This window comes from Orycteropus afer, unplaced genomic scaffold, assembly GCF_000298275.1.
Source record: "Orycteropus afer afer isolate SDZICR_OR568_19922 unplaced genomic scaffold, OryAfe1.0 scaffold00070, whole genome shotgun sequence".
Lineage (NCBI taxonomy): Eukaryota > Metazoa > Chordata > Mammalia > Tubulidentata > Orycteropodidae > Orycteropus > Orycteropus afer.
The window spans coordinates 10,717,158-10,744,865 of NW_006921657.1; the positions used below are offsets into that span (position 1 = coordinate 10,717,158).

Genomic DNA, 27,708 nt, shown 5'->3' on the forward strand with positions numbered 1-27,708 from the left:
ATTCTTCTGCTAGTTGGGGTTTAGACCAATTCTGCATCCTTTCCTTCAAGGCTCAGGGGTCCAAGATTATCTTCTGTGTCTGTGTTTATTGGTTTCCCTTTTCTTTGTTGAAGAGGGTCTGTGCAATCCTTCTGCCTAGTCCGCCATCTTGCCCCGCCTCCCTTAATAACTTTTTTTGAGGTATAATTCATATAACACAAAAATTCACTCATTCAAAGTATACAACTTAATGTTTTTTGGTGAAAAAAATAAACACAGCCTACTTTTAGATCATTCTCATCACCCGAAAAGATACCCTGGGCCCAGTCACCCTGCATCTCCCTTTCTCCCCATCTTATGAACCACTAATTTAGTTTCTATCTGTATAAGTTTGCCTATTCTAGACATGTCATATAAATGTAATCATACAATGTAGTCTTTTGTGACTACATACTCTTAGCATACTACATTTCCATACTGTTTCCAAGATTCATTCATGTTGTAACATGTATCAGTACTTTAATCCTTTTTATTGCTGCATAATTTTTCATTTTATTGATATGCTACATTTTGTTTATCCATTCATCAGTTGATGGACATTTGGGTTTTCTCTATTTTGGGGCTATTATGAATAATGCTTATATGAACATTTGTGTACAATTCTTTTGGGTGGGGATATGCTTTGATTTCATTTGGGTATATACCTGGGAATGATAATTCTGGGCCATATGGTGACTCTATGTTTAAAATTTTAAGGAACTGCCAAACTGTTTTTCAAAGTGGCTGTACCATTTTATGAACCCATTAGCAAGGTGTGAAGGTTCCAATTTCTCCATATGCATACCAGCTTTTGTTACTGATTGTCTTTTTAATTCCAACTATCCTACTGGGTATGAAATAGTATCTCATTGTGGTTTTAATTTGCATTTTCTTGATGACTAAAGGTGTTATGAATCTTTTCATATCTTATTGACCATTTGTAAATCTTTAGAGAAATATCTATGTAGATCCTTTACCCATTTTTAACTGAGTTATTTGTGTTTTTACCATTATTTATATATTATTGATACCAGAACTATTTTAGATACATGATTTGCAAATATTTACTCCCATTCTGTGAGTCATCTTTTCACTTTCTTGATCAGATCCTTTGAGGCATAAATGTTTTTATTTTTGATAATGTCTGATTTATCTATTTTTCTTTTGCTGCTTGTGCATTTGGTATCATAGCTAGGAAACCATTGCTTAATCCAAGGTCACAAAGATTTTTTCCTTTGTTTTCTTTGAAGGGTTTTGTAACTACAAAACTCAAAACCTATGTCTTACATTAAGGTTTGTGATCCAGTTTGAGTAAATTTTCACGTATGGAGTGAGATAGGGGTACAATACAACTTCATTGTTTTGCATGTGTATATTCAGTTGCCTTTGCATAATTTATTGAAAAGATTTTTCATTTCCCATTGAATTATCTTGGAACCTTGTTGAAAATTAATTGACCATAAACATAAGGGTTTAATTAGGACTCTCAATTCTTTTCCATTGGTGTATATCTCTATCCTCAAACCAATTCTACTCTAGTAACGTAGTGCCTAAGGCACTTGACTGCTAACCAGAAGGCTGGCAGTTCAAACCCACCAAGCACTCCTCGGAAAGAAGGTTGGGAAATCTACTTCTATAGTGATACTGCCTCGGAACCCAAGGAGGGGTCGTTATGAGTCGGGTCTGACTCAACGGCACATAACAACAACAACAACAACAACAACAACGTATTGTTGATTACTATAGCTTAATATTAAGTTATTGAATTGGAAAATGTGAGTTCTTCAACTTTGTTCAGTTTTAAGATTGCCTTAGCTATTCAGAGTCCCTTGAAATTTTCATGTGAATTTAAGAAATCATTCTAGCTGTGAGTGTTTTGTAGATTCATTTTATCAATTCAATGAATATTTTTGTCCTTTAACTGAAATTGACTATGTCTGATTGTGCATTCCTTAAAAATCTATCTGGGAATAAAATTAGGAATTAAAAGTCAACTCACATTAGAATACCAATTCAAGTGGATAGAAACCACTTCTATGGAAACGTTCTATGGAAACCAGCCACCCTCTTTCCCCAGCCATTCCTGTCATTGCCCAATATACTTATGAAAATAGTGACCATGGTGTCAGGGATGGAGGTTATGCATAGGTTCAGCAACATGGACTTCTACTCACCAAGGCCAACTTGGCTACAGCTACTGCTGAGTGCGCAATCTGTTAAAAGCAGTGACTAACACTGAGTGCCTGGTATGGAAATATTCCTCAGGGCAATCAGCCAGCCACCTGGTAGCAAGTTGGTTACATTGAACAGCTTCAATCATGGAAAGGGCAGTGCTTTGTTCTTACTTGAATAGACATTTACCCTGGATATGGATTTGCCTTCCCTGCATACAATGCTTCTGTCAAAATTACCCTCCATGGACTTACAGAATGCCTTATTCATTATTAGGGTGTCCTACACAGCATTGCCTTGGATCAAGGGACTCACATTACAGCAACTGAAGTGAACCAATGGGCCTATGCTCATGGAATTTACTACTATGTTCCCCATCATTTTGAAGCAGCTGGCTTGATAGAATGATGGAAAGACCTTTTAAAGACACAATTACTGTGCCAACTAGGTGGTAATATCTTGCAGGATTGGCAATGTTCTCGAGGAGGCTGTATATGCTCTAAACCAGTGTCCAATATATGGTTCTGTTCCTCCAGTAGCCAAGATTCATGAGTCCATGAACCAAGGGGTGGAAATGGGAGTGACACCACTCATTATTACCCCTAATGACCCACTCAAAAATTTTTTTGCTTCTTGACCCTCAGACTGTCTGCTCTGCATGTCTGTAAGTCTTAGTTTCAAAGAGAGGAATATTCCCACCTGGAGACACAATACTGATTCCATTGAACTGCAAGTTAAGAATGCCACCTGGTTATTTTGTGCTCCTCATGCCTCTGGATCAACAGGCAAAGAAGGGAGTTACTACTGTGTATTCTGTTGTGATTCATCAATATTATGAAGAGAAAATCAGATTGATATTATATAATGGAGGTGAAGAAGAGTATGTCCGGGATATAAGAGATTCCTTAGGACGTCTCTTAGTACAATTGTGCTCTGTGATTAAAGTCAATGAAAACTTTAGAAAGCCGATTCTGATCTGACCACTAATGGCCCAGAACCTTTAGGAGTGAAGGTTTGGGTCACCCCACCAGGCAAAGAACCATGACCAGCTGAGTTGTTGCTGAGGGCAAAGGGAATACGGAATGGGTGATGGAAGAAGGTAGTTCTAAATACGAGCTATAACCATGTGACCAGTTGTGGAAATGATAACTGTATTGTTATGCATATTTCTTCCTTGTATGTGTGTATGAAATATCTTTGTTTCCTTCAGTTATAAAATATAAGAGGTAATCAGGGCTAATATGTTTTTGGTTGTATGTGTATTAGTTGTATCGTTAGGTGGAAGTATGACTTTATAATTGTCTTTATTTACAGATAATGTGTGGTTAAACAGAAGGAAGGTTGGGCACTCTACTTCTATAGTGATGCTTCCTTGGAAACCCAAGGAGAGGTTGCTATGAGTCAGACCCAACTCAATGGCAGTGAGTTTGTTTTTTTTTTTTTTTTTGGTATGGTTTAAGGAACTGTTTATAGGTGTTAAGTTAACAAGGGGTGTACTGTGATAGTAAAGGTTGTGTGTCAACTTGGTTGGACCATGATTCTCAGTGGTTTAGCAGTTTTGATATAGTCATCTCCCTTGATGAGATCTGATATAATGTATAATTACTTCCATGATAAAATCTGCTATGAGAAGCCGGTAAGTTGAAAGGGAGTTTCTTCAGGTTGTGGCTTGGTTCTGATAAGGAAAAGCTTTGGCAAAGCTCTCTGGCTTTTTTGCTTGATCTGGATCCTGCATCTGACTCATCATCAGTTCTTGACACCAGTTCTTGAATTTGAACCAGTGGCCTGCTGTATGGCCTGCCGATCTCAGGATTGTTGCCTTTGCAGCTTGTTAGCCCACAGCCTTCTGTCTTACCTACCAACCTTGGGTTTGTCAGACACAGAAGCCAGAAGTCTGCTGTATTGCCTGCCGATCTTGGGTTTGTCAGTACCCTGCAGCTACGTGTGTCAGGAGAAGACTGCAGCTTGATGTCTGACCTTTGGACTTGGGATTTGGCAGCCTCTACAACTGTGTGAGCCAGTTCCTTGAGATTTTTTTTTCTCTCTCTTTTTATAAGTTTCAGTGGTTTTGCTTCTCTAATGAACCCAGCCTAAGACAGAGGAATTAGAGAACTTTGATGAATGTAGCTAGACTATTGGACCAGGGATAACATATCATCATTTTAAAAAAGACATAAATTTGCAGTGAGATTGAAGAGAATTAGGGCTTCCTCATAAGGGATTTATTTGTTCTTTTCAGTTTTTTCCTATGTAATGTAAGAACAGACCTACTCTATTAATATTTAGAGATCCATGTCTTACATCTTTCAGTGTCCCATGAATTTAGGTAGTATTCAGGATATAGTATGAACTGTGGTAACTTTAAATTATTTGTGTGGAAATCATTTATCTTGGGCTTGAATGACCATTGCTATAAATTTAGGAGGTATTTAGTAATGTTTAAGATTAAAGGTAGCCTTATGATTCATTTGGATTATGATAGCCTGTGTGATATGTTTGGTCATAAACTCATCTTGATTGCAATAAAGGAACCATGAGGTTCTTGCTTACTCTGGTATTGCTATCTGGGATGAATTTTTGAATGGCTTATTTCTGCTTTAGAGGCAAACACCAACCTTCTGGAATTTGTCAGCATTCCAGCATCTTGCATCTGTTGTATTTATGATAGAAACAAGAGAGAAAAAAGAGTATTTAGTCATCTGCTGGTTCCATTTGGTGCTAAACACATACTTTTCTCTAGAGTGCAAGAATGTTAATTTATTTTATGTACCAGGATGGATAGCAGCCATTCCTAGAGATATGAGTATTTAAATTGGCCAAAATGAAACATGGATGATCCATGCTCTATATACTGAATTACAGTTCTTATATAAGAAAAAGTCTTTGCTAATTAGGGATCTGGATTTTAAATACAACTTGCTTTCAATTAGGCAGACATACATAGTTGACCTTTCAATTTCAGTTGCCACTGTGTTTTAAGTTTAGAAGCTATATATATATACATCTGCTATCCATGAAATATTACTGAAGTAAAGCTCACAACTAAATCATAATATATGCAGGTGAATTTGTTCTAAGATGTATCTCTGGATTGAATGATAAAAGGGGACAGGAAGTTACTGTTACCTATTTCAGTGATCTTTATATGATTGCTCCAGATAACTTTCTGGTATTTTTTTTTCCCTCCTTAGGTTCTCTCTTGATAGATAGATAGATAGATAGATAGATAATGGTGTGTGTGTGTGTGTGTGTGATCAATAAAGCCTTTCAAATTGTTAATAGCAAATTCTTAATTTGAATTGCTAGCTAGGGTGGTATAGTGCCTAAGGCATTTGACTACTAACCAGAAGGCTGGCAGTTCAAACTCACCAGCCGCCCCTCAGAAGGAATGGTGGGCAATCTACTTCTGTAGAGATACTGCCTTGGAAACCCAAGGAGGTGTTGTTATGAATTGAGTCTACTCAATGACACTGAAGTTTTTTTTTGGGGGGGGGTTATTTGTTCATTCATTAAGTCATTAAATATTGAGTGCCTCTGACATAACCTCATGGAATTTAAATTCTGTTAGTGAAGATAAAAAATATGGCAAATAACTAAAATCATAATATATTAGTGAGAAATTTGAAAAAGAAAAATAAAAGCTATGATGTGTCAAGGGTGGAGTTGTTGGCTGAACTTTTAAATAGTGTGATTGGGAGACGTCTCACTGAGAAACTGAGTTTTGAGTAAAGACCCAAAAGAAGTGAGAGAGACAGGGAATCCCTTATCTAGAAGAGTGTGTCAGTAATGGAAGGGCCTAATGGAGGGGCACACCTATCATTTTGGAGAAAGAGCAAGGAGATCCATGTGACTGGGGCACAGTGAGCAAGGAGAGTAGTGGGGATAAAGTCAGAGAGAAACACAGGATGATTTGAGCAAAGCAGTGACAAGGTGACTTGCTAAAGGTGATAAGATGTCAAATTCTTGACAAATGATGGTAGAACTGATAGGATTTGTTGAAGCCCAGATGTAACATAAGACAGAGAAGTTTAAGGATGACATGAGTTTTTGGCCTGAGCAACTGGAAAAACTGCATTAGCTGAGTTGGTAAAGATTGTGGAAAGAATGGGTTGAGGGAATGCTGTGAGGAGCTCAGGTTTTGCTGTTACATTTGAGATGCCTATTAGAGAACCCAATTGACTTTTATATTCGTTTTCTTGGCCCTCTCTCACGTGGTACTTTTAGAAATTCTCATCTGCCTCTCTATAAAGCATTTCTTAACCACCCCATTTTTCTTTCAATGCCTGTACTAATTTTTATCTATCCCACTAATTTTGTTGTTACTGTTAGCAGTTGGTTCTGACGCATGGCAATCCTATGTACAGCAGAATGAAACACTGCCTGGTCCTCTGCCATCCTTAATCGTTGCCATATTTGAGCCACTGTTGCACCCACTGTGTCAGTCCTTTGCATAGAAGGTCTCTCTTTTGCTGACTCTTTACCAAGCATGATGTCCTTCTCCAGGGCCTGGTCTCTCCTGGGGGATGTCCAAAACACGTGAGATGAGGTCTTGCCATCCTCCCTTCTAGGGAGCATTCTGGCTGTACTTCTTCCAAGACAGATTTGTTCATTCTTCGGGTAGTCCATGGTATATGTTATGTTCTTCCCCAGTGCTATGATTCAAAGACATCCATTCCTCTTTGGTCTTCATTATTCATTGCATGCATATGCAATGATTGAAAATACCATGGCTTGGGTTAGGTGCACCTTAGTCATCAAAGTGATGTCTTTGCACTTTAACACTTTAAAGAAGTCTTTTTCAGCAAATTTGCCTAATACAATATGTCGTTTGATTTCTTTACTTCTACTTTTATGGGCATTGATGTGGATCCAAGGAAATTAAAACTTTGACAGCTTCACTCTTTTCTCCATTGGTCCAGTTTTGAAGATTTTTGTTCCGTATGTTGAGATGTAATCCGTATGAAGGCTGTAATCCTTGATCCTCTTCAGTAAGTGCTTCTTCACTTTCAGCAAGCAAGGTGGTATCACCTGCATATCACAGCTAGTTGATGAGTTTTCCTCCCATCCTGATGCCACATTCTTCTTCATATAGTCCATCTTCTCATATTATTTGTTTAGTAAACAGATTGAATGAGTATGGTGAAACTATGCAACCATGGTGCACACTTTTCTTGATGTTAAATCACATGGCATCCCCTTGTTCTGATCAAGTGACTGTCTGGTGGTCTATGTACAGTTTCCACATGAGGACAATTAAATGTTCTGGTATTCCCATTCTTCTCAATGCTATCCATAATTTGATATGATCCACACAGCTGAATGCCTTTACATAGTCCATAAAATACAGGTAAGCATCTTTCTGATCTTCTTTGCTTTCAGCCATGATCACCAGACATCAGCATTGATATCCCTCATTGCATATTCTATTCTGAATCAAGCTTGAATTTCTGTATGTTCCCTGTTGATAGACTGCTGCAATCATTGAAAAATTGTCTTCAGCAAAATTTTACTTGTGTGTGATATTAATAATTTGTAATTTCTGCATTCTCTTGCATCGATTTTCTTTGGAATAGACACAAATATAGATTTCCTCCAACTGATTGGCCAGATAGCTGTTTTCTAAAATTCCTAACATAAGCAAGTGAGCACTTCAAGCATTGCATCTATTTTTTGAAACATTTTTTGGTATTACATCAATTCATGGAGCCTTGTTTTTTGCCATTGCCTTCAGTGAAGCTTTGACTTCTGCCCTCAATATCATTTGTTCTTGATCACATGCTACCTCCTGAATGGTTGAATGTTGATCAAGTCTTCTTGAAGCAGTGACTTTGTATTTCTGGAGAGCAGAGAATGTCAAATCTGAGTGCTTATTCTTCCTTTGCATTTGTATTTCTTTATAGCTCTTAGCTCAATTTCACTATATAAATACTTGTTGAAATGAATATCTCAAAATACTAAAAACTTGGCAATAGTATTAACCTAAATTATTTCTGGTTTCCTCAATCAAATGCTCCAATTATGTTATTGGTTAATGGAGGGAAAACTAATTTAGCTTTCTAAAAAGCATTTTGAATGTGGAATATCTTGATATGTATTCTGCTTATACTCTTATTTTCTGCTGGGAATGTGGTAGAAACCATGAATTTTCTAGAACAGTCTGAGATTCATAGCTATAAACTCTGAATGACATATCTGCATGACAGTGCTAAAAACTGTCATCACAAGCCTAGGCCAGAAGAACACATTGAAGAATAGTTCACAAACAAATCTCATTAGCCTAATTGAGAATGCAATTAAAAAAGAACATTTCCATTGTAGAATGAACACATCTTAGCTATTTGCAGTTGTGATTTCCTTTTCTGAAATTAGAATTTTTATCTCGTGGAAAAGTAATTAATTTTAGGTAGTAATCCTCAAAGTTTTCTCATTTCTTTAAAGTGGTTAATTCATTGGTTATTCTGTGCTAACTCCTGTACAACACCCAGAGAATGGAAGACATCACTTTTTGTCCCAAAAGGAGCTCATAATTCAGTGAGAGACACAGATGGGATGATGAATAACTACAGTGAAGTGTAATGCAAGCTATATTAGTGCTATATAAAGGGTGCTTTTGGAATATAGTAGTGGCATCTGTAGGTGTTGTTGATGTTAGATGATGCTGAGTTGGGTTCAACTCATAGCGACTTCATGTACAACAGTCCTGCACCATTCTCACAATTATTTATTTGCTTAGGCTCATCGTTGCAGCCACTGTGCATGTTGAGAGTCTTCCTCTATTTTGCTGACCATCTACTGTACCAAGCATGATGTCCTTCTCCAGGGACTGGTTCCTCCTGGTAACATGATCTAAGTACGAGAGGCAAAGTCTTGCCATCCTCTTTTCTAAGGAACATTCCAGCTGTACTTTCAAGACAGTTTTGTTGGTTCTTCTAGCAGTCCATGGTGCATCCAAAATTCTTCGCCAGCACCACAAGTCAAATGCATTAATTCTTCTGTAGTCTTCCTTCTTCATTGTGCAGCTTTCACATGCACATGAGGCTATTGAAAAGACTATAGCCTGGGTTAGGTGCACCTTAGTCTTCAAAGTGACATCTATGCTCTTTAACACTTTAAAGAGGTCCTTTCAGCAGATTTGCCCAATGCGATATATCATTTGATTTTTTGACTGCTGCTTCTATGGGTGTTGATTTCGGAACCAAGTGAAATGAAATCCTTAACAACTTCAATCTTTTCTCCTTTTTCCATGACATTGCTTGTTGGTCCAGTTGTGAATTTTTGTTTTCTTTATGTTGTGTTGTAATCCATACTGAGGGCTGTAGTCTTTAATCTTCTGATATCAGTAAATGCTACTGTGAGTGTAGATTGTGTAAATCCAAGATATCTTGAAGGATGAATAGGCATTTTCCAGGAAAGGAGAGGGACTATGGGAACATAGCTCATGTAAAGGCACTTGTGGAACCTTATCTGATTCTGTGTTACTGGGGAAAAAGGTTACCTAGGAGGGAAGTGGTAAGAAATGAGGCTTGACTAGAAGCTGGAATCAGATCATGTTGTTGTTGTTGTTTGCCGTCGAGTCAAACCCAACTCATAGTGACCCCTCCTTGGGTTTCTGAGGCAGTATCACTACGGAAGTAGGATTGCCCAACCTTCCTTCCAAGGAGTGGCTGGTGGGTTTGAACTGCCAGCCATCTGGTTAGCAGGCAAGTGTCTTAGCCACTATGCTACCAGAGCATACTCATCTACAATAAACAATATGAAAATATAAGCTTTATCATGTGGGTGATTAACAGTCACTGAAGTATTTTAAATAGGGGAGAATGATCAGATTTGAGTTTTAGAAGTACTGCTCTGATGATATTTCAGATAATAGATTGTATTAATAAGTTCATCTTTTATGAAATACTTTTCTGATCTCTTTTCTCTTCTTTGTGTTCACAACTACTTCCTTAGCCCCATCCCTGATCATTTTCCCTTTAGACTAGTACTACTAGGGAGGACAAGAACAAGGGTAAGTATTTAAATAATAGAATAAACATATCTTACCTAATGGTTCTAAGAAAATGGAAAAGTCAAGGTTATTCTTCCAGGCAGCTGGATATTGGGACCATCAGTTTGAGAATGTTGGAGGAGAAGGCTGTTTGGAGAAGGGAGAATAAGACAGATAATGAGCTCAATTTTGGACCTGTGGATTTTGAGACCAAACTTGAGATAAGTGTTTGGGGCTTAGAAGAGAGGTAAATGTGTGTTAATGTAAGTTTTAGTATTCACTGTCATCTAACAAAGGGGTTGGAAGAGAAAGGGACATTTTAAGTAAAGAATCTGTTTTGTGTAGGGAGAACAGTTAAATAAGAAAGTGCTGCAAAGTGTTTCATGTCTCATTTAACTTAGGCACTGAAGAACAGAAATTATTATCCCCATATTTTTAGGTGAAGTAAAGTTAAATATTCCACTCAAAATCTCCTGTGATTAAAGTGTTTTTGAGTTGGGATCCTTATCTCAAAGCTCATGCTATTTCCATTACAATGAAACAGACTCCTTCCTTAGAGAAGCTCAACATTTACCTCACTCCTGTTTGCTTATTGTAGGTTAATCAGCCCCAGGGACATGTGTTATCTATCTTTTCAATCTCTTCCAAGGCCAGGAACACATATGGTATGAATATAAAGCATGGAGACTGAATTTATAAGACACACACAAACATCTGTGCTAGAATTTTAGAGCAGGAGTCAGAAATACTTTCTGTTTGGTCAGTTTGAATTTGAATGTTTTTAATGCAGCAGGTACTCTATAGTGTGCCAGAACCTCCCCACTCCATGTTGTCTTACATCTGGTCTATTCACGCTTCTTGCCTGGAATAAACATCTGAGTTTGTAGCTCCAGCTTTACAGTCATACCTTTTAGCAGGTGCTTCAAGCTTGTTGAATTAAACTAAAAAGCTAAACAGCTTTTCCCCCCTCTGGGAAAAGAAATCATCAAACTATTGTTATTAAGGCTCCACATTTAGAATTCTCCCTTTACCAAAGGCCTATTGAAATAATCAAAGTGATACTTATTAGTTTCACTCTTTCTCTATGCATCTCTGATTTATATTTTTGGACAATCTAAACGACCCTGTGGACTATACTCCTATAGATCCTTGTTTTGACCTGGAGTTCTTTTATCAGTCTTATTCTTTCAATGAATTAAGGAATGCATTTCTAATCTGATTTGTATTAGGCTTGAGAAGTATTTGCCAGGAAAATCTACCTCAAATTTATGTATTCTCTCTTGGGTTACCATAGAAGTGTAGGGTTATTAGGAAGGTCCTTTCACTGTCTTTGGAGCCAATGATAAAGTTACTGACAACAAGTAGGGTAGAGGAGTGTTGAGACAGGCGCCCATCCTGAAACTTATTCATAGCTGGACTAAATGAGAAAACAATTAGGAGGTATTGAACACGGTGTAGGAAGTATTATGAAGGTGTTGGCAGTTCAGTGGTAGAATTTTAGCCTTTTATGCTGGAGACGTCAGTTTGAGTTCTGGCTAGTGTACCTCACACACAGCCACTACCGGTGGAGTTTGTGTGTCGTTATGACATTGAACAAATACCAGCAGAGCTTCCCAATTAAGACAGATTAGGTAAAAAGGCCTGGCAGTCTACTTCTGAAAATCAGCCCAGGTGAATTCTATGGATCCCAATGGTCTGTTACACAAGTGATAATGGAGATGGCACAGGAGTGGGCAGTGTTTCACTCTGTTGTGCATGGGTTCACCATGAGTTGGATGCCAACTCGAGGGTCGCTAACAACAAGAAGGAAAAATTCCAGCTGCTCAGTAAATGTTGCTTTGTAATATGCAGTCACCACCACCAGAACTGTTCTGTTAATTCACGCACGCCTTTGAACAAATGTCCATTTCTTCTTTTGTCAAATAGTGACGATAAACTTTTTATATCTGCTCGCAGAATGACTTAAGACATGTAAAACAGGATAAACTACTACATGGATATAAAGCAGTATTAACTAATGAGTTGCATCAACATTCCTGGGCTTTAATCCCATCTGAACTAAGTGATGCTATTTGCTCTCTGAGATACACCAGAATGTTCGGGAAACAGGTGGTCTGTTTCTCAAAAGTGAGTCACAAAAGCTTAAATAGCAAAGAAATAATTGTAGGATAAAGATATGTATTGATCTTTGTCTAGGTGTTAAAATCCACCTTAACTCCCAGAGGTGTTAATCAACCATACTTTAGAGGAAAAGTTTCTGATTGAAGGATATTTGAATCTTCTTGTTAGATTAAATGATGAAGAGTATGAACAAACAGAAGGGAAATATAAAATACAGCAAAAGAGTCTTACTGAAATAGCTCATTATTTTTCTGTTTTTATTTTCATTCTGTTTCTTCACTCATATGGTAGATGATTTCTGATTCTGATAGAATTTATATTTTGCATATAAATTCTAGAGGTAGATGTAATATATACTGTATTTGCTTCAGGTGGAAAATGAGCATAGTGCATTTTGAACTTTATATATACATTGGCTTGACTGACACAGTAGTCAGCAGCAGAATTAAGTATTAATATTTCCCTAAGAGGTTTCTCTGAAGTTATTAGTATTCACCTTGGCTGTATTTCTGTTACTCAATAGAAATATTAATGGCCCACAATATATACCTTGGTGATATCTTAATACTATTATTATGTGGTATCTCAGTTTCCTATTTCAGTTTGAAGGAATCTTTTATTTTTTTTTTATTGAACTTGTCCTATTAATTTTAAGTGGAAAATGGGAAGTAAGGGTAAAGAGGCAGAAAAGTCCTCTTTATGAAGGTGTTGGTGGTTAACAATATATTGTTGCTTAACAGTATTTTGATTGTAAATTCTGTTTATTTTTTTTTTTAAATCTTAATGTGTTTCTCAAAATTTTCTTTTGTCTCTGTAATCTTTTCTTATTTTGCCACCTTATATCCCTTGGCTCAGTTAAGGCCACGTATTCAACTTCCTAATTTCTGTCGGAGAAAAACATTCAAATTAGCAGGTGTTTGTGGCATTTTGTTTTCAGATAGAGCAGTGACCAGTGAAGCAGTTAGCATGCAGCATTCTTGGCAGAGAGAAGACTGAGGATAGAAGCCAACCAAGAATGGAATTCAAATAGCCAAGGATCCAGGGGCTTTTCTGCTACATGTATTCTTAGTCTTAAGAAAACAAAACTGCTCTTTATAAGCCTCCTTTTCCTCCCCAGTGAGAGTGATGTTGTCAGGTCCAGAAACCTCATTTAAACACCTGGAAGAGAAACTTGAACAATTTGCATGGAGTTTTGCTTTCTTGAACAGAGTATCTGCTGAGTTACTCCACTTGGGCAGGGATGTAGCTTAGTAAGAGATTTTCTCTGATTCTCTGAAATGAGGGTTTATCCAAGGGCATGGAATAAATTACTGTGAAAACTCTTTATTTTTGCCCTTTCCAATGGCCAGATCATAGAGCTTTCTCTTCTTATTTTCATTTTTCAAATGTCTAGGGTGAAGATACTTGGAAATGGAATGCATATCCCATTTACACTTCCTTCCCGTTAATAACAAAGGGAATGAGATTCCAGGGCAAGTCCTTAGCTGATCTATACCTGTATCTTTTGCCAAGGGAAGGTACATGCTGTGAATATTTGTGTGGCTTTACTAGCATTATTGTTTTAATTTTATGTAAACTTTTTAATGGAAGTATGACCTACTCAGAAAAATACACAACTCTAAGCATATAGTTCAATGAATTGTTCCAAACTAAACACATCCATCTAACAAGCACGTAGAACAAGAAAAAACCCATTACTAGAACCCAGAAAATCCTTTATGGCCTCTCTCAATCTCTTGTCAACCCACATGAGTAACCACTGTTCTGATCTCTGATATCATAGAATTGCTTTGCCTGTTTTTGAACTTTATATAGATGGGATCGTACAATATGTACTCTTGTGTGTGTGACAGTTTTCATCTGCATATCATGTTGTTGAATGCAGCTGTTATTTAGTCCATTCTCATTTCTTTGAATTGTTTCCAGTTTGGGGCTACTATGAAAAGTACTGCTATGAACATTTCTATATACGAGTTTCCCCTGCCATCCTAAAGAAGAATGTTCCTATGAAATCTTTCCTTAAGTGAAGATGGCATGAAGTGAAGAGCAATTACCATTAATTTATATGGAACATTTTTTTTTGAGTGTTTCCAGACTCCAAAAATAACCTACCAAATCATAGCAAATAGTATAAAATCTAACACAACACTAACATATAGTGTTCATAGACACAGCTCAAAGCTATAATGGCTTAAAGTGGAGAAGCTGAATGTAGTTCAGGGAGGGAGTCTGGCAACAGCACACTTGCTGCTCCAGTTGTGTGCTGCCTCTGTAATAGCTCTCTGCAAAGCAAATGTTGAGCACCAGTTTCACTTCTAGGTTTTTTCCTGAAAAGTGAAAAATCCTCTTCAGAATTTGGTTAGCAAAAACAAGTACTAATGTAGGTCTTTTGTAAAAGTGAGGTGGTATTTAAAATTGGTTTTGTAAAAGTGTGGTGAACTTTTGAAAAGCAGGGGGATATCTGTATATCTTTTGGTGAACATAGGAACACATTTCCATATGGTGTATCCTCTCCTAGCAGTGAAATAACTGGGTGATGGGGTATGCATATGTTCAGCTTCAGTAAATATCATTAGACAGTTTTCCAAAGTGGTTGTACCAATGGCTTCTCTAACGTTTAATTTAAAGATAGACACATTTAAATTTCATTCTTAACTTTCTGTGTCATCATCATGCATAAATGTGTCTAAAATCTCTGGATTAATTTATATTTTCTACAAATTCATTTTCTTGGAGTAATCAGTTCCAAAGTTTCTTACCCTATTCATACTTTATCAATCTCTTCTTATTTATTTCCTTTTCATTCATTCACTAGTGTGTTCAAAAAAATTTGTTAAGCTCCTAATATGTGTCATATATCGCTATATAATGGAGTACAAAGTACGTTAACTATAAGAGCTTGCATTCAAAGGAATTATAATCAATTGCAGGAAGCAGCCATATGAACAGATATATTTTCAATTTATTTCATTCAAACCTCAAAAGCTACTTTCTTAACTTAGTGTCTCTTGACTTAGTAGAGAAATTCATTAACAACTTGTCAAGTTTATTCATAATTTCCCAGAGTTTTATCAGGTGTCCTCCAATATAGATTTCACTTTTTCAAGATGAAGAGTCCCATATTTCTAAACTTCCATAATAATAAAGTTATCTTGGCTTTTCAAATTATTTTTTAAAGTCATCTTCTGTAATTTTCTTTTTCAATAACATTGAGACCATAATTGCCTGCTATAATTCTGTTTCTAAACTCCAGGGTGTGTGTGCTTGTTTATTTTTCTTTTTTTTGAGAGGTAAATATTTTCCAGTGCTTTTTTTTTTTGGTGAGTAGCCATGTATTTTTTGGCCTTTTGGGCTAGCACATAAAATCATTGAGTTGACTTTCCCAAGGACAATTTATGATGATTTCTAAGTTTTCCTTGTAATATTTATCCTGTGTGAATGCCCTGCAACGTTTATGAATATGGGTTCAGCTTTACCTTTGACCTGGTGATTCACAAATCTCTCTCTGTAGCTCAGACTCTCCTCTGTATTCTAGGGCCACATAAAAAGTAATATCATTTATGTCTTAAGACATCTCATATTCAGGAGATCACAAATGTACTTCACCTTTGTCTCCCAACACATTCTTCATTCTGTATTCCCCATCTCGGTGAAAGCATAATTATGTACACCATAGCTTGAACAATTCTCTGGAAGCTTATAAACATGTTCTCTCTGTGCTGTCCCCTTAGACATCGAAACATTACAAAGTCTTAGCATTTTTATTTCTTAAATATTCCCAGGATCCATGCTTTCTTTCCTTTACTATGGGAAAACTTAGTTCAGGCACTCATTGTCTCTTGTCTGGATGATTGCCTGGTCTCTCTAAGTGCAATTTCTTTCTCTCTAATCTATTCAAAGGACTACTGCCAGAGCAACCTTTGAAAATATACATTTTATCATGTTGTTCTTAGTGTTCTTTGGCATGGCCTATGAAGCATCTCCTGTCTACCTTTCCACTTGGGTTGAGCAGCATTCCACCTCAGATTCCTTGTCCTATGGTTTTGTAGTGCTACACTCAGTGGCTACATAATCTTTGCTCTTTCATACTTCAGGCCTCTGCATGCAAAACAGCATGTGCTGTTTTCTTTGCTTGTTCTTCTATTCTGCATTGTTCATGGGAATAACTTTTACTCACTATTTGAGAATCATGTCTTTTGTTAAATCTTTAATCACTGCCCAAGTTGAGAGATTTCTTCTGTGATACCAGTAGGTTCTATTTTAGCACTTGTATTAATTTGTTTACTTTTCTCCCCTTATGATCCATAAAGGGATATCATTGCTGATGCCAGATGGATCTTGGCTGAAAGCAAAGGTTATCAGAAAAATGTTTACCTGTGTTTTATTGACTATGCAAAGGCATTTGACTGTGTAGATCATAACAAATTATGGATAACATTGTGAAGAATGGGAGTTCCAGAACACTTAATTGTGCTCATTAGGAACCTGTACATACACCAAGAGGCAGTTGTTTGAACAGAGCAATGGTATACTGCATGGTTTAAAATCAGGAAGGGTGTGTGTAGGGTTGTATCCTTTCAACATACTTAATCTATATGCTGAGCAAATAATCCAGGGAGTTCGACTATATGAAAAGGTATGATGACATCAGAATTGGAGGAAGATTTATTAACACCTTGCAATATGCAGATAACACAATGTTGCTTGCTGAGAGTGAGGATAAATTGAAGCACTTACTGATGAAGATCAAAGATTACAATCTTGAATATAGATTACACCTGAACATAAAGAAAACAAAAATCCTCACAGCTAGACCAAGAAGCAACCTCACGATAAATAGAGGAAAGATCAAAGTTGTCAGGGATTTCATTTTACTTGGATCCACAATTAACACCTGTGGAAGCAGCAGTCGAGAAATCAGGCATTGTACTGCACTGGCCAAATCTGCTGCAAAAGACCTCTTTACCGTGTTAAGAACAAAGATGTCTTTTTGAAGACTAAGGTGTGCCTGACCCAAGCCATGGTATTTTCAATTGCTTCATATGCATGTGAAAGCTGGACAATGAATAAAAAAACAATAAAAAAGAGTTGATGCCTTTGAATTGTGGTGTTGGGGAAGAATACTGAAAATACCATGAACTGCCAGAAGAACGAACAAATCTGTTCTGGAAAAAATGCAGCTGGAATATTCCTTGGAAGCAAGAATGGCCAGACTTCATCTCACCTACTTTGGTCATGTTGTCAGAAGGGATAATTCCTTGGAGAAGGATATCATGCTTGGCAAAGTAGAGGGTCAGCATAAAAGAGGAAGACTTTCAACAAGATAGATTGACACAGTGGCTGCAACGTTGGGCTCATTTATAACAAGGATTATGAGGATGGCACAAGACCGGGCAGTGTTTCATTCTGTTCTCCATGGGGTTGCTATGAGTTGGAGCTGGCTTGACGACACCTAGCAACAACAACGTGATCTGTAAACTTTTTATCTTTGCATTATCCACATTTAGCACAGTGCCTGGTATATAGGAGGGGCTGGATAACATTTGTTGAATGAATGACTGAATTAATTAACTGATAGCTTAAAACCCTTCATTTTTATACTTTGTGAACTTTAAAATGCCTAAATATATTTTGTTCTCTTGCCAGGGTTAAAACTCATATGTTACTTTTCTACCCACTTGCACAGACTTGTAAGGTCTTCTTTTCAAATCCCATCTGTGTGTTTCTTCATCAGCTGGAAGCATTTAATGTCTCCTTAACTTGGAAATCTCATGTGACTTTTTTCTTCTGGAGCATTTTAAAAAATATATTAAATAAGTATGAATCCCATACACAGCATTTCTCCATCCAGAGGAATCCCCAATTGACCCTACCATTTATTTCCTATTTTACCTGGTTTACAAATTTAAGATAATAGACAACCTATCTATCTTCAAACCGTGGTATCGTATGTGAACACAAAATAGCATAACTACAAACATCATGACAACAATTTTTTTTTGTAGGAGAATGACATTTATTAGTTCCCCTTTTATCCAAGTGCTTATTTACTACATTAGATTTATCATGTGTAATGTGTAATGTCTTTCAGGAGCTCTGGTAGTGTAGTGCCTAAGGCATGTGACTGCTAACCAGAAGGCTAAAGATTTAAACCCACCAGCCACTCCTCAGAAGGAAGGTTGGGCAATCTACTTCTGTAGTGATACCACCTTGGAAAACCCAAGGAGGGGTCGCTCTGAGTTGGATCCAACTCTATGGCAGTGAATTTGGTTTTTTGGTTTAGGGCCCTCAGGAGAAGCAGTCTTGCCTTCTCGATTTCTCTTACTTAAACTCTGCAACCCACCTTCTTTCCCACATTTGCTGTCTTAATATGTTATTTTTGTTATGTTCAGTGAAATAGGCCTTTCTTACAGGCTTCACTGACTTGCTGCTATTTGGTGTATCAGTGATCACCAAGGAATCTGTAATTTCCTTGGGCAGAGATGACAAAGTATTGACTCAAAAGCCAAAACACACTCAAATTTTTAAAATACCAAAGTCCCCACCGCATTAAAGTTACCACAATTTATAGTCAGATATACATAGCCACTATGAGAACAAAAGAAATAATTTTTCAACTTGAGCCTTTGTAATCATTTATGTTCACAGTTATTTTACCTTTGAGGAACTACCTAAACATTGACCCTGCCTTTTTAAATAAAGAAGTATATAACATGTAGGTCACTTCAGAGGGAATTATATAATTATAAAGAGAATTTTCTTTAGCTTTTCTGAATAGTTATACTTTTTATTGTTATTCCTCTGAGGGGCTCTTTATCTTTTGTAAACAATAAGTTATTCATCCTTTAAGTTTACACTGTGATGACATAGGTAGTGCTGTAAAACTGCGGAGGACATGAAAATCACGAAGCCCATTACAGAACAAAAGACAGTCCACCAAGTTTGGTAAATTTAAGGAATAAAATAATTTCTTACAATTTCCATGATCTTTTTATTGTTTTCAAGTATTTACCATTTTTTGATTTGCTATTACTCAGTCCCATGAGAGTTGGCAAAGTCTTATTATCCTCATTTTTACTGGTGGAAAAACAGACATTGAAAGATGAGAAAACTTGCCCTGCTCGTAGTACTAAAGACAGAGAAGATACTAGAACTCAGACCAGAAATATAAGGGAGAAATCGTTGCTAACTAAGGAAATCACAAAATGTCTTTTCTTGGGTAATTAGTGAGTGTGAACAATGGGTTGACAGCTACTTCTAACTGTCCTCCCTACATCCTATAACAAAATTAATCTCCTCCAAAGCCCTGCATGAAGTAGCAGACAACCTTTATTTTCAGAAGGGAAGGAACTACAAATATAGTAGCACAAGCCATTTATTAACCTCAGGCAACATTATCCCCAGATAGCAGCGTCTTGGGAAAAAAGCATGGAGTTTGCAATCAGAAGTCTTATGGTTACATCTCAGTTTTACCAGCCCCTTAATCTCCTTACACTCAATATCTGTTTTGTTAAAATGGGCTAATAACACCAGCCTTACTCCCTTATAGGCTGTTGTGATGATTAATAAGATACTTTATAAGAAGACTCCCAACGAGATGGATTGACACAGTGGCTGCAGTGTTCAGTTCAAGCAGAGCAAGGATTGTGAGGATGGCTCGGGACCGGGCAAAGTTTTTTTCTGTTGAACATAAGGTCACTATGAGTCAGAGTTGACTTGATGGTACCTAAGAGCAACATGCAAACACAAGTCCTTGTTATAAGGAGCTTGTATAAGGAGCTCTGGTGGTGCAGTGATTAAAACATTTGGCTGTTAATCAAAAGGTCAGTGGTTCAAAACCACCAACTGTTCCACAGGAGAAAGATGAGGATTCCACAAAGATTTACAGCCTTGAAAATCCTTGGGGCAGTTCTACTCTGTCCTATAGGGTTGCTATGAGCTGCATTTGACTTGATGGCACTGAGTTTTTGTAACTGTATAGAAAATATGGTAAATGGTTTCTGTGAAGGGAAAGAGTATAACATAGTTGTTGGACTCAGGACTAAGGGGTCACACTGAGTAGTTGCAGTATAAGAAATGGCACACAGGGAAGAAAGACACAGGAAAAGGTAACCACAGGGAGGAAGTGGGAGGTAAGCTATTACATTGCAGGGAATGTAACCAGTGTCATACCCATACGCACAAAATGTGTATGAACTATTGACTATAAAACAAATCTGTTATGTAAAATTTCACTCAAATCACAATAAAAAGTTAAAAAACAAAAAAGGATGTAATAGAAGAAATATTGGGCATTTCACAGTTACGTCATAGGAAGTCTTGCAGGTTTTACCTGGGACTATGCTGGCTCTTGGGACATGACTTCTTGGTTAGTCACTCTTGCAGCACAGTCACCATGCTATGTGGGTCACAAAGCACAAGGAGAGGCCACGGTGTTGGCAGTTGGCTTGGCAGACTCGGGTAAGCTCTATTCAACAACCAACATCAATTGTCAGCCACGTGAGGGAGTTTATCTTGGTCATCCTGCCCAATCAAGCCATCAGGTGACCACCATCCCAGCTAGCATCTGACTGCAGCTGCATGGGAGACCCTGAGAAGAACTACCCACTTAGGCCTAGTTGACCCACAGAACTGTGAGATATAATAAAAAAATTGTTATTTTAAGTCACTTAGTATTGGGGTGATTTGTTACATAGCAAAAATAACTGTAACACCCATGTGCTCCTGTGGAGAACTGTTGCTCTTAATGATGTATTGAGAAAAGGAAATAATTAAAGTTAATAAATTTCAGATAAGCACTTCAGACCAAAAATTTACTACCTATGTTGTATCTGTTATAAAAATTACTACTGAAATTTTTACAAAGTTTAGGCATATTGTGATTTGAGGATTTTTACCTTCATTTAGAAATCAGTAAGACTACAGCTGGCCTTCATTTATATCTTACTGCCACTGTCACTTCACAGAAATGCTTTTTCCAACCACCCAAGCTAATAAAGCAGCATTCTACCCTCAAGTCAATATCGATGACATTTCAGTTTTGTGTTCCTTTATAGCATCTGTTATTACCTGAAGTTGTTTTGTGCATTTGTTTACCTTACTTATTGTTTGTGGAAACACTGTCCCATTCAAATAGAACAGAAAGTTCAGGGCAATACAGATCTTGTTGGATTGTTTATATCAGTATTCTCAGAATCTACCACAAGAGCTAGCATGAGCTACTACTGTCAACCACTTGGAAGAGGATCTTTGTAGGAGATCCTGGATAGATAGGGGGATCAATGTGGAACAAAACTCAAATTCATTTGGAAAAAAAAAAGAAAAAGTGGGGAACAGGTTTACTGGCCCAATGGAGCCTGGTGGAACCACTGGACTATGGCCCCTAGCTGTCCTTCGGGTCTGGAATTGAACACACACCTGTAGCTTCCAGCCAAGCAGTAGACAGGCATACTAGTTGAGCATATATCTGAGGTAGATACACTCCTTGGAGAGAACAAGTAAGAGAGAAAGAAGGGCTGCTCAAGCACAGGGAGACAGGTCAGGGGGTAGGAGTGTGTGGAGGGATGGTCACAGGGAAGTGGTACCTATCAGGAGGAAGTGGGAGAGGAGATGTTGCATTGTGCTAAATTGTGGTCAATGTCATGAGACAAAGTGCATGTGATCTGCTGTATGGAAAGTGTATTTGCTCTGTAAATTTTCACCCAAATCACAATGAAAATAAAAATTAAAAAAAAAAAAGAGCTAGCATGAGTTAAATGTTCAACAACTATTCGCTGAATAAATGTTAAAGAAAGGCAGAGCTAGGATTAATTTATTTATTAATAAGTATTTCTGAAAAAGATTGGAAAAAGAACACAGTGGTGGGAGGTTCAATTTAGTGTTCTTAACTCAGTTTATTTAATGAAAGGTTAAATGCAATTATCAGCATTTATGGAAATAGGTAATCAGCATCCCTGTAATTCAAGCTCTCTTATAAGCTACTTAATAATGTGAATGCCAGAGTGTTTTTTATGACTTAAAAAGATAAGACTGAGAAATGAAAGATCTACTCAGCTTTTATACATCTGCACCATTGTGACCTTTATTTGCTAGTTGGCTCACCTTTTCTATTGTAGAACTTTTAAGAGAATTTGAAGTACTGTAGAAATAATTGATGCCCCTGATTGTCACTTGGAACTGACTTCTTAGTTTCTCCCTCCTTTTCAATTATAGTGAAGGAAAAATGGAGCTTCTGTATGTCTTTCCTCCATTACCTATTGTAAGAAACTGCTCTCTTTGTTTCCTTTCCCAGGACTTAAAATCTGCAAACCAGAGGGATGAAATCGCAGGCGCCCGGGCCTCACTGAAGGAGAACTCCCCTCTCTTGCATTCAATTTGTTCAGCTTGTTTGGAGCATTCTGATGTTGCTTCTCTCAAAGCTAGCAAGGACACAGTTTGTGAAGAAATTCAGAATGCCCTCGATGTGATTTCAAATGCTTCACAAGGCATACAGAATATGCCGGCTCCAACAGAGCCTCAGGCAGCAACCCTGGGAAATGCCCTTGAAGAACTTGAGGTAAGTTGAGCAAAGGGGAAAATGGGACTTGATGTCCCAACTTGAAAGTAAACAGAAGTGGTTTTCAGATCCATGTGATACAGTTTAGAGCATGAGAAAATAAAATGCCAGTTCTCCTTTGCCATTTTCTTGTTTCTTCCGATGAATTGTTGAGTGGATTTCTTTATACTGTGTCCTTTATACTTCTATCAAGGAAGCCAGTGAATATTATTAAGATGTTAATTAGACATAAATGATGACTTTATTTTCTATACATCAACTATAAAATATTGGATTTATTCATTCCACAACTAGTTATTATTGCCACTAATGTATGTGGTTGGGGACTATCAGACTGCTGCCCTTGTGAAGCTCACATTCTAGCAGGAGAATACAGGTGAAAAGCAAAAACAAACAAAAAAACATGTATAAGTAAATTGTATGTTACTTTGAGAAGGTGAGTTGTTATCAAAGGCTTGCAGGAGACCAAGGAATCAGTCAGATGGAGATGTTGAGTGAAGGCTTGAAGGCATGCCCCAGTGTTTAAGTGACAGCATAGAAACCAGGGTGCCTGGGTGGAGAGAACAAAGGGGAAAGCAATGGGAATTGAGGTCAGAGAGCCAATAGGACCAAGTCAAGGCTGATTTTTACTAAGTTCAATGAGGATCCGTGGTAAGGCTTTAAGCAGAGTTGTGACATACTGAAAGTTGTGTGTTAAGTGTATTACATTGGCTGCAGTATGGAGGAATAGTGAGAGAAGCTGAACACTTGTAGTAAGTCAGGTGAGAAATGAGAAACTCAGGTGGTTTAGACCAAGGTGACATGAATGGAGGTGGACATTATTAGTAACATTAAGGCTATATTTTGAAAGTACAGCCAAGTGGATTGGACTTGGATGTGAGGACTGAGACAAAGGGAGGAGTCATGGCTGGTGTCTCATGCTGGGTGCTTCAGGAGCTAGACAGTGGGCAGTGTTTGGGATACAAACTAATACAAAAGGTATTACTAGGGATCAACAGCTGTGGAGGGAAGGGGAGGAAGCAGGCCTGGACAGAAGAAGAAGTCAACCTACCATCCAGGCCTTGAAGCTTCAACCATCTGCAGGAGTTCTGGAGAGAGCTTGTCCTCCAGAGTGTGCTACATCAGGTAGAAATGGCCAACCCTTTATTCTGCCATCTGTTTTGGTCACCTGCCTGGGGAAATGTTCAGGCTGCAGGCTGTCCTGGGAAAGGTGTGACCTCAGGGCCAGTAGAGGGTCACTCTCTAATGCTGTGATATACCCTGAATGACTTGTCTGATGGCTATACTCCTCAAAGCTGAGCAGCAAGGTGTATCTGGAAGAGGCATTTGAGCTGTGTGTCTCTGTGCCTAGCACAGATACTTACAAGTATTTGGATGACATTCTTATCAATAGTGATGGGAAGATATGTGAAGCAAGTTTTGGGAAGAATATCACAAAGTCAAATTTTGGACATGTTGAATTTGAGATATTTATCAGGTGTTAAGGTCTGATGTCAAAGATCACTAGCTACCGAAATCAGACAAATAATTGCTTAGTGAATGGGAGACAGCATCATGCAGCACTTAAGGATTAGGGCTTGGAAACCCAGATGCCTGGATTCCTGTCTCAGATATGGTACTGGTAAATGTGACCTGGGGAAAGTTATTAATATAACTTCATAAATTGGAATAATAATAGGACTAACAATCATAGTAATATGGTCGGTATTAGTGAATGAATAATATATGTTAAAATGCTTAAGGAACCCTGATGGGACTGTGCTTAAGTGCTTGGCTGCTAATGGAAAGGTTGGTGGTTCAAACCCACCAGCTGCTCTGTTGGAAAAAGATATGGGTCTACTTCTATAAAGATCTCAGCCTTAGAAATCCTATGGGGCAGTTCTGCTCTGTGCTATAGGTTCTCTATGAGTTGGAATCAAGTTAATGTCAATGGGTAAAGGTTAAAATGTGTACAGCAGTGCCTGTCAGTTAATCAGCTCTAAATAAATCTCAGCTCTTATTACCATTGGTGAAGATGAATATTTAGAGGCAGAGTCTTCTATAGTGGAGAAATAAATACATTTGGAATTATTAAAGTTTCACTAATAGCATAAAAAATGCAGATACATAATACCTGTTATTCCAAACACTATTATTTTCATAATAAACTTATTAGATACTTAATTAAAGTTTAGAATAACTTTTCAATATACCTTTCCTTAGTTGCATGTTTTTAAACTGATGTCTTCTTTTTCAGTTTATCATGATTACATTCCTATTTATTTGCATCTGTGGGAAAATTTATAAAAATCCTAATTATTGGCACCTATGTGAAAAGTTTAGGAAATATTTGTCTATATAAGGTATAAGAGTAGTCATGGCTGTCTAATAATGCCATGGTGTCCAGTTGTTTGCCCTGTGTAATTAGCACTCAATAATCTTGTCTACTAGTTGTGTAATTTGTTTTCATATTAAGGTTGAAAACTCCTTGAGTGCAAGGACTATGCTTCTTATTAAGATAATACCAGTGATATTAGTAGATACGGTGGCATAGTGCATATGGTGGCATTTGAGTGCTAACCAGAAGACTGGCAGTTCAAACCCACCAGCCACTCCTCAGAAGGAAGATTGGGCAGTCTACTTCCATAGTGATACTGCCTCAGAAACCCAAGGAGGGGTCGCTGTGAGTAGGATCTGACTCGATGGCAGTGAGTATTTTTTTGGTGCTGTTAGCACCAAAAACAGTTGCAGTAGAGTTGATTCTGATCCCATGTGTGTCAGAGTAGACTTGTACTCCATAGGCTTTTCAATGGCTGGTACTTAGGATGTAGATCACCAGGCTTTTCTCCTGAGTTGCCTCTGGTTGAACTTGAACTTCCAAACTTACAGTTAGCAGTTGAACACGTTACCCATGGCTTTTTAAAGTCCTGAACAAATTAAATATGTAACTTTTTTTTTTTTTTAATTTGTAAGAGATTTACCATGAATTTTATTGTATAATTATTACAGTGTCCCTATATGGTAAGGAATTTTTATTTTGGTTTACAGAAAATAACAATGAGATTTATATAGATTATAATTTGCTTTAGTCAGAAAGCTAGTGAGTGTCAGCAGTCAGGATGTGAATCTAGTTTCTCTGAGTCCAGAATTATCATCTACGGTGTTATATTGAGTTCTTATAGATAAAACTTAATTTGCTTAATTAAAATTCAATACAATTTATGCTAAGATTCTTAGTCTACAGGCACCATCAGAGACATTGAAAATGTAGCGAAGTCCAAAATGTGGAATAACCTCTTGGTAAAAAGAATTTTGTCCCTGGGTCATTTAAATGGAAATAGCCTATATTCAAGGAGCTCTGGTAGCAAAGTGCCTAAGGCACTTGACTGCTAACCAGAAGGCAGGCAGTTCAAACCCACCAGCCACTCCTTGGAAGGAAGGTTGGGCGATCTACTTCCGTAGTGATACTGCCTCGGAAACCCAAGGAGGGGTCCGACTTGACGGCACATAACAACAACAACAAGTCTATATTTAGAGAGTAGGTAGTGCAGTGAGGTAAAATGTGCAAGGGTTGACAGAAAGGCTGGTATACCACATTCTTCATGAGGACTAGACAGAATTGTGTCAGGGTATGCTTGCAAAAAGGGTCAAGTTTATGCCAGGCACTACATCATATATTTTTAGGATTATAGAAGAAGATAGATTTCCAGATTGTCCCTTCTTCTGGGACCTGTTCCTTTCCCTTCTTTTAGTTAAGAGTGACTGCTACAGGGAAATGTGGCCACTATAGGCAAGAAAGGACAAGTTAGAAAGGAGGAGAAAGTGTGTGTCTGTGTGTGTGCAGTTTAGATGACAGTGAGGTGTGGTGATGGGTAAAGAAGCAGTGATGGTGTTCTCCCTATTCCAAGAAAGGTCCTCTATATGGCATACTCTCTTCTGAACAATGCCAAAAGGAGTCCTGTCTCAACAACCTTTGAAATTCAGTTCCAGTCAAAGCCGTGAAAGCACAGACTAGTACAAAACGCTTGAGTAATATATGTTTTTCATATGTGAGTTACAAATAGCTGCCAAGACTGTCTGAACTAGATAAAGCAAAATTTATTGAGGATTTAACCTTTTTTAATGATTTTGTAAATTAAATGGCTGCACTTTTCTTTATTTACAGAAAACTGTATTGGTAAAGTATCCAAAATAACCTTTGCTCTTTCTCGTCCCTGCAAATATAATACTATGAAATAAATTGATATAGTAAATACTGGGTTAGGAGCAAGTCTCATTAAATGTTTATAGTGTGGAAACATATCAAAGCGCTTACTCAACAACTACCATACGGAGGCTTTGTTAAATCTTTCATTCTGGCTCATGGCTGCTTGTGGGTATGAAACCTGCAATTTATTGGTGGAGAAAATAGAAGTTGAATTAGAACACTGTGCAAGCTGAATCGATTGATTTATTGTAAAGGATAATGTGAATTATAGAGTGTTCCTTCTCCGTTTGTGACCGAATAAGAACAGAGAAGTGTCAACTAATAGATTAAAGGAATTTTAAAAATGTCTTTAAGCAAGAAACTTTGCCACTGAAAATTGCTTTGAAAATTCAAACTCCATTAAGACATACTTTTTTCCTGTGCAGAGGAAAAAAAGTCTGCTATCATCGTGGTCCACAAGAATTATTGGGATTTTCATGTGATAAAGATGATAATAACAAAGGTCACAAATGTAGATTTTCTTATTTTCAAAAAGCTATTATATTTATTTTCTTATGTTCTTTTTTTTTTTTTTTTTGTCAAATCATTTGTGTACTATCATTTATCTGGTGTTGAGTGACTGGAGTTCAGACGTGTGCCCTGTACACAAGTAAGTGCTAAGTAAATAGT

General features: G+C 37.5%; 1 protein-coding gene across 1 annotated transcript in view; it reads left to right on the plus strand.

The window, feature by feature from the left end:
- Window positions 1–27,708, plus strand: part of CTNNA3 (catenin alpha 3) — a gene marked incomplete at its 3' end in the record, with an annotated part of 1,944,816 nt that overhangs the window by 468,399 nt on the left and 1,448,709 nt on the right. Inside the window, exon 5 of the mRNA XM_007940725.2 lies at window positions 22,590–22,853. Coding sequence (XP_007938916.2) covers window positions 22,590–22,853 — 264 coding nt within the window. The remainder of the gene's footprint in view (window positions 1–22,589; window positions 22,854–27,708) is intronic.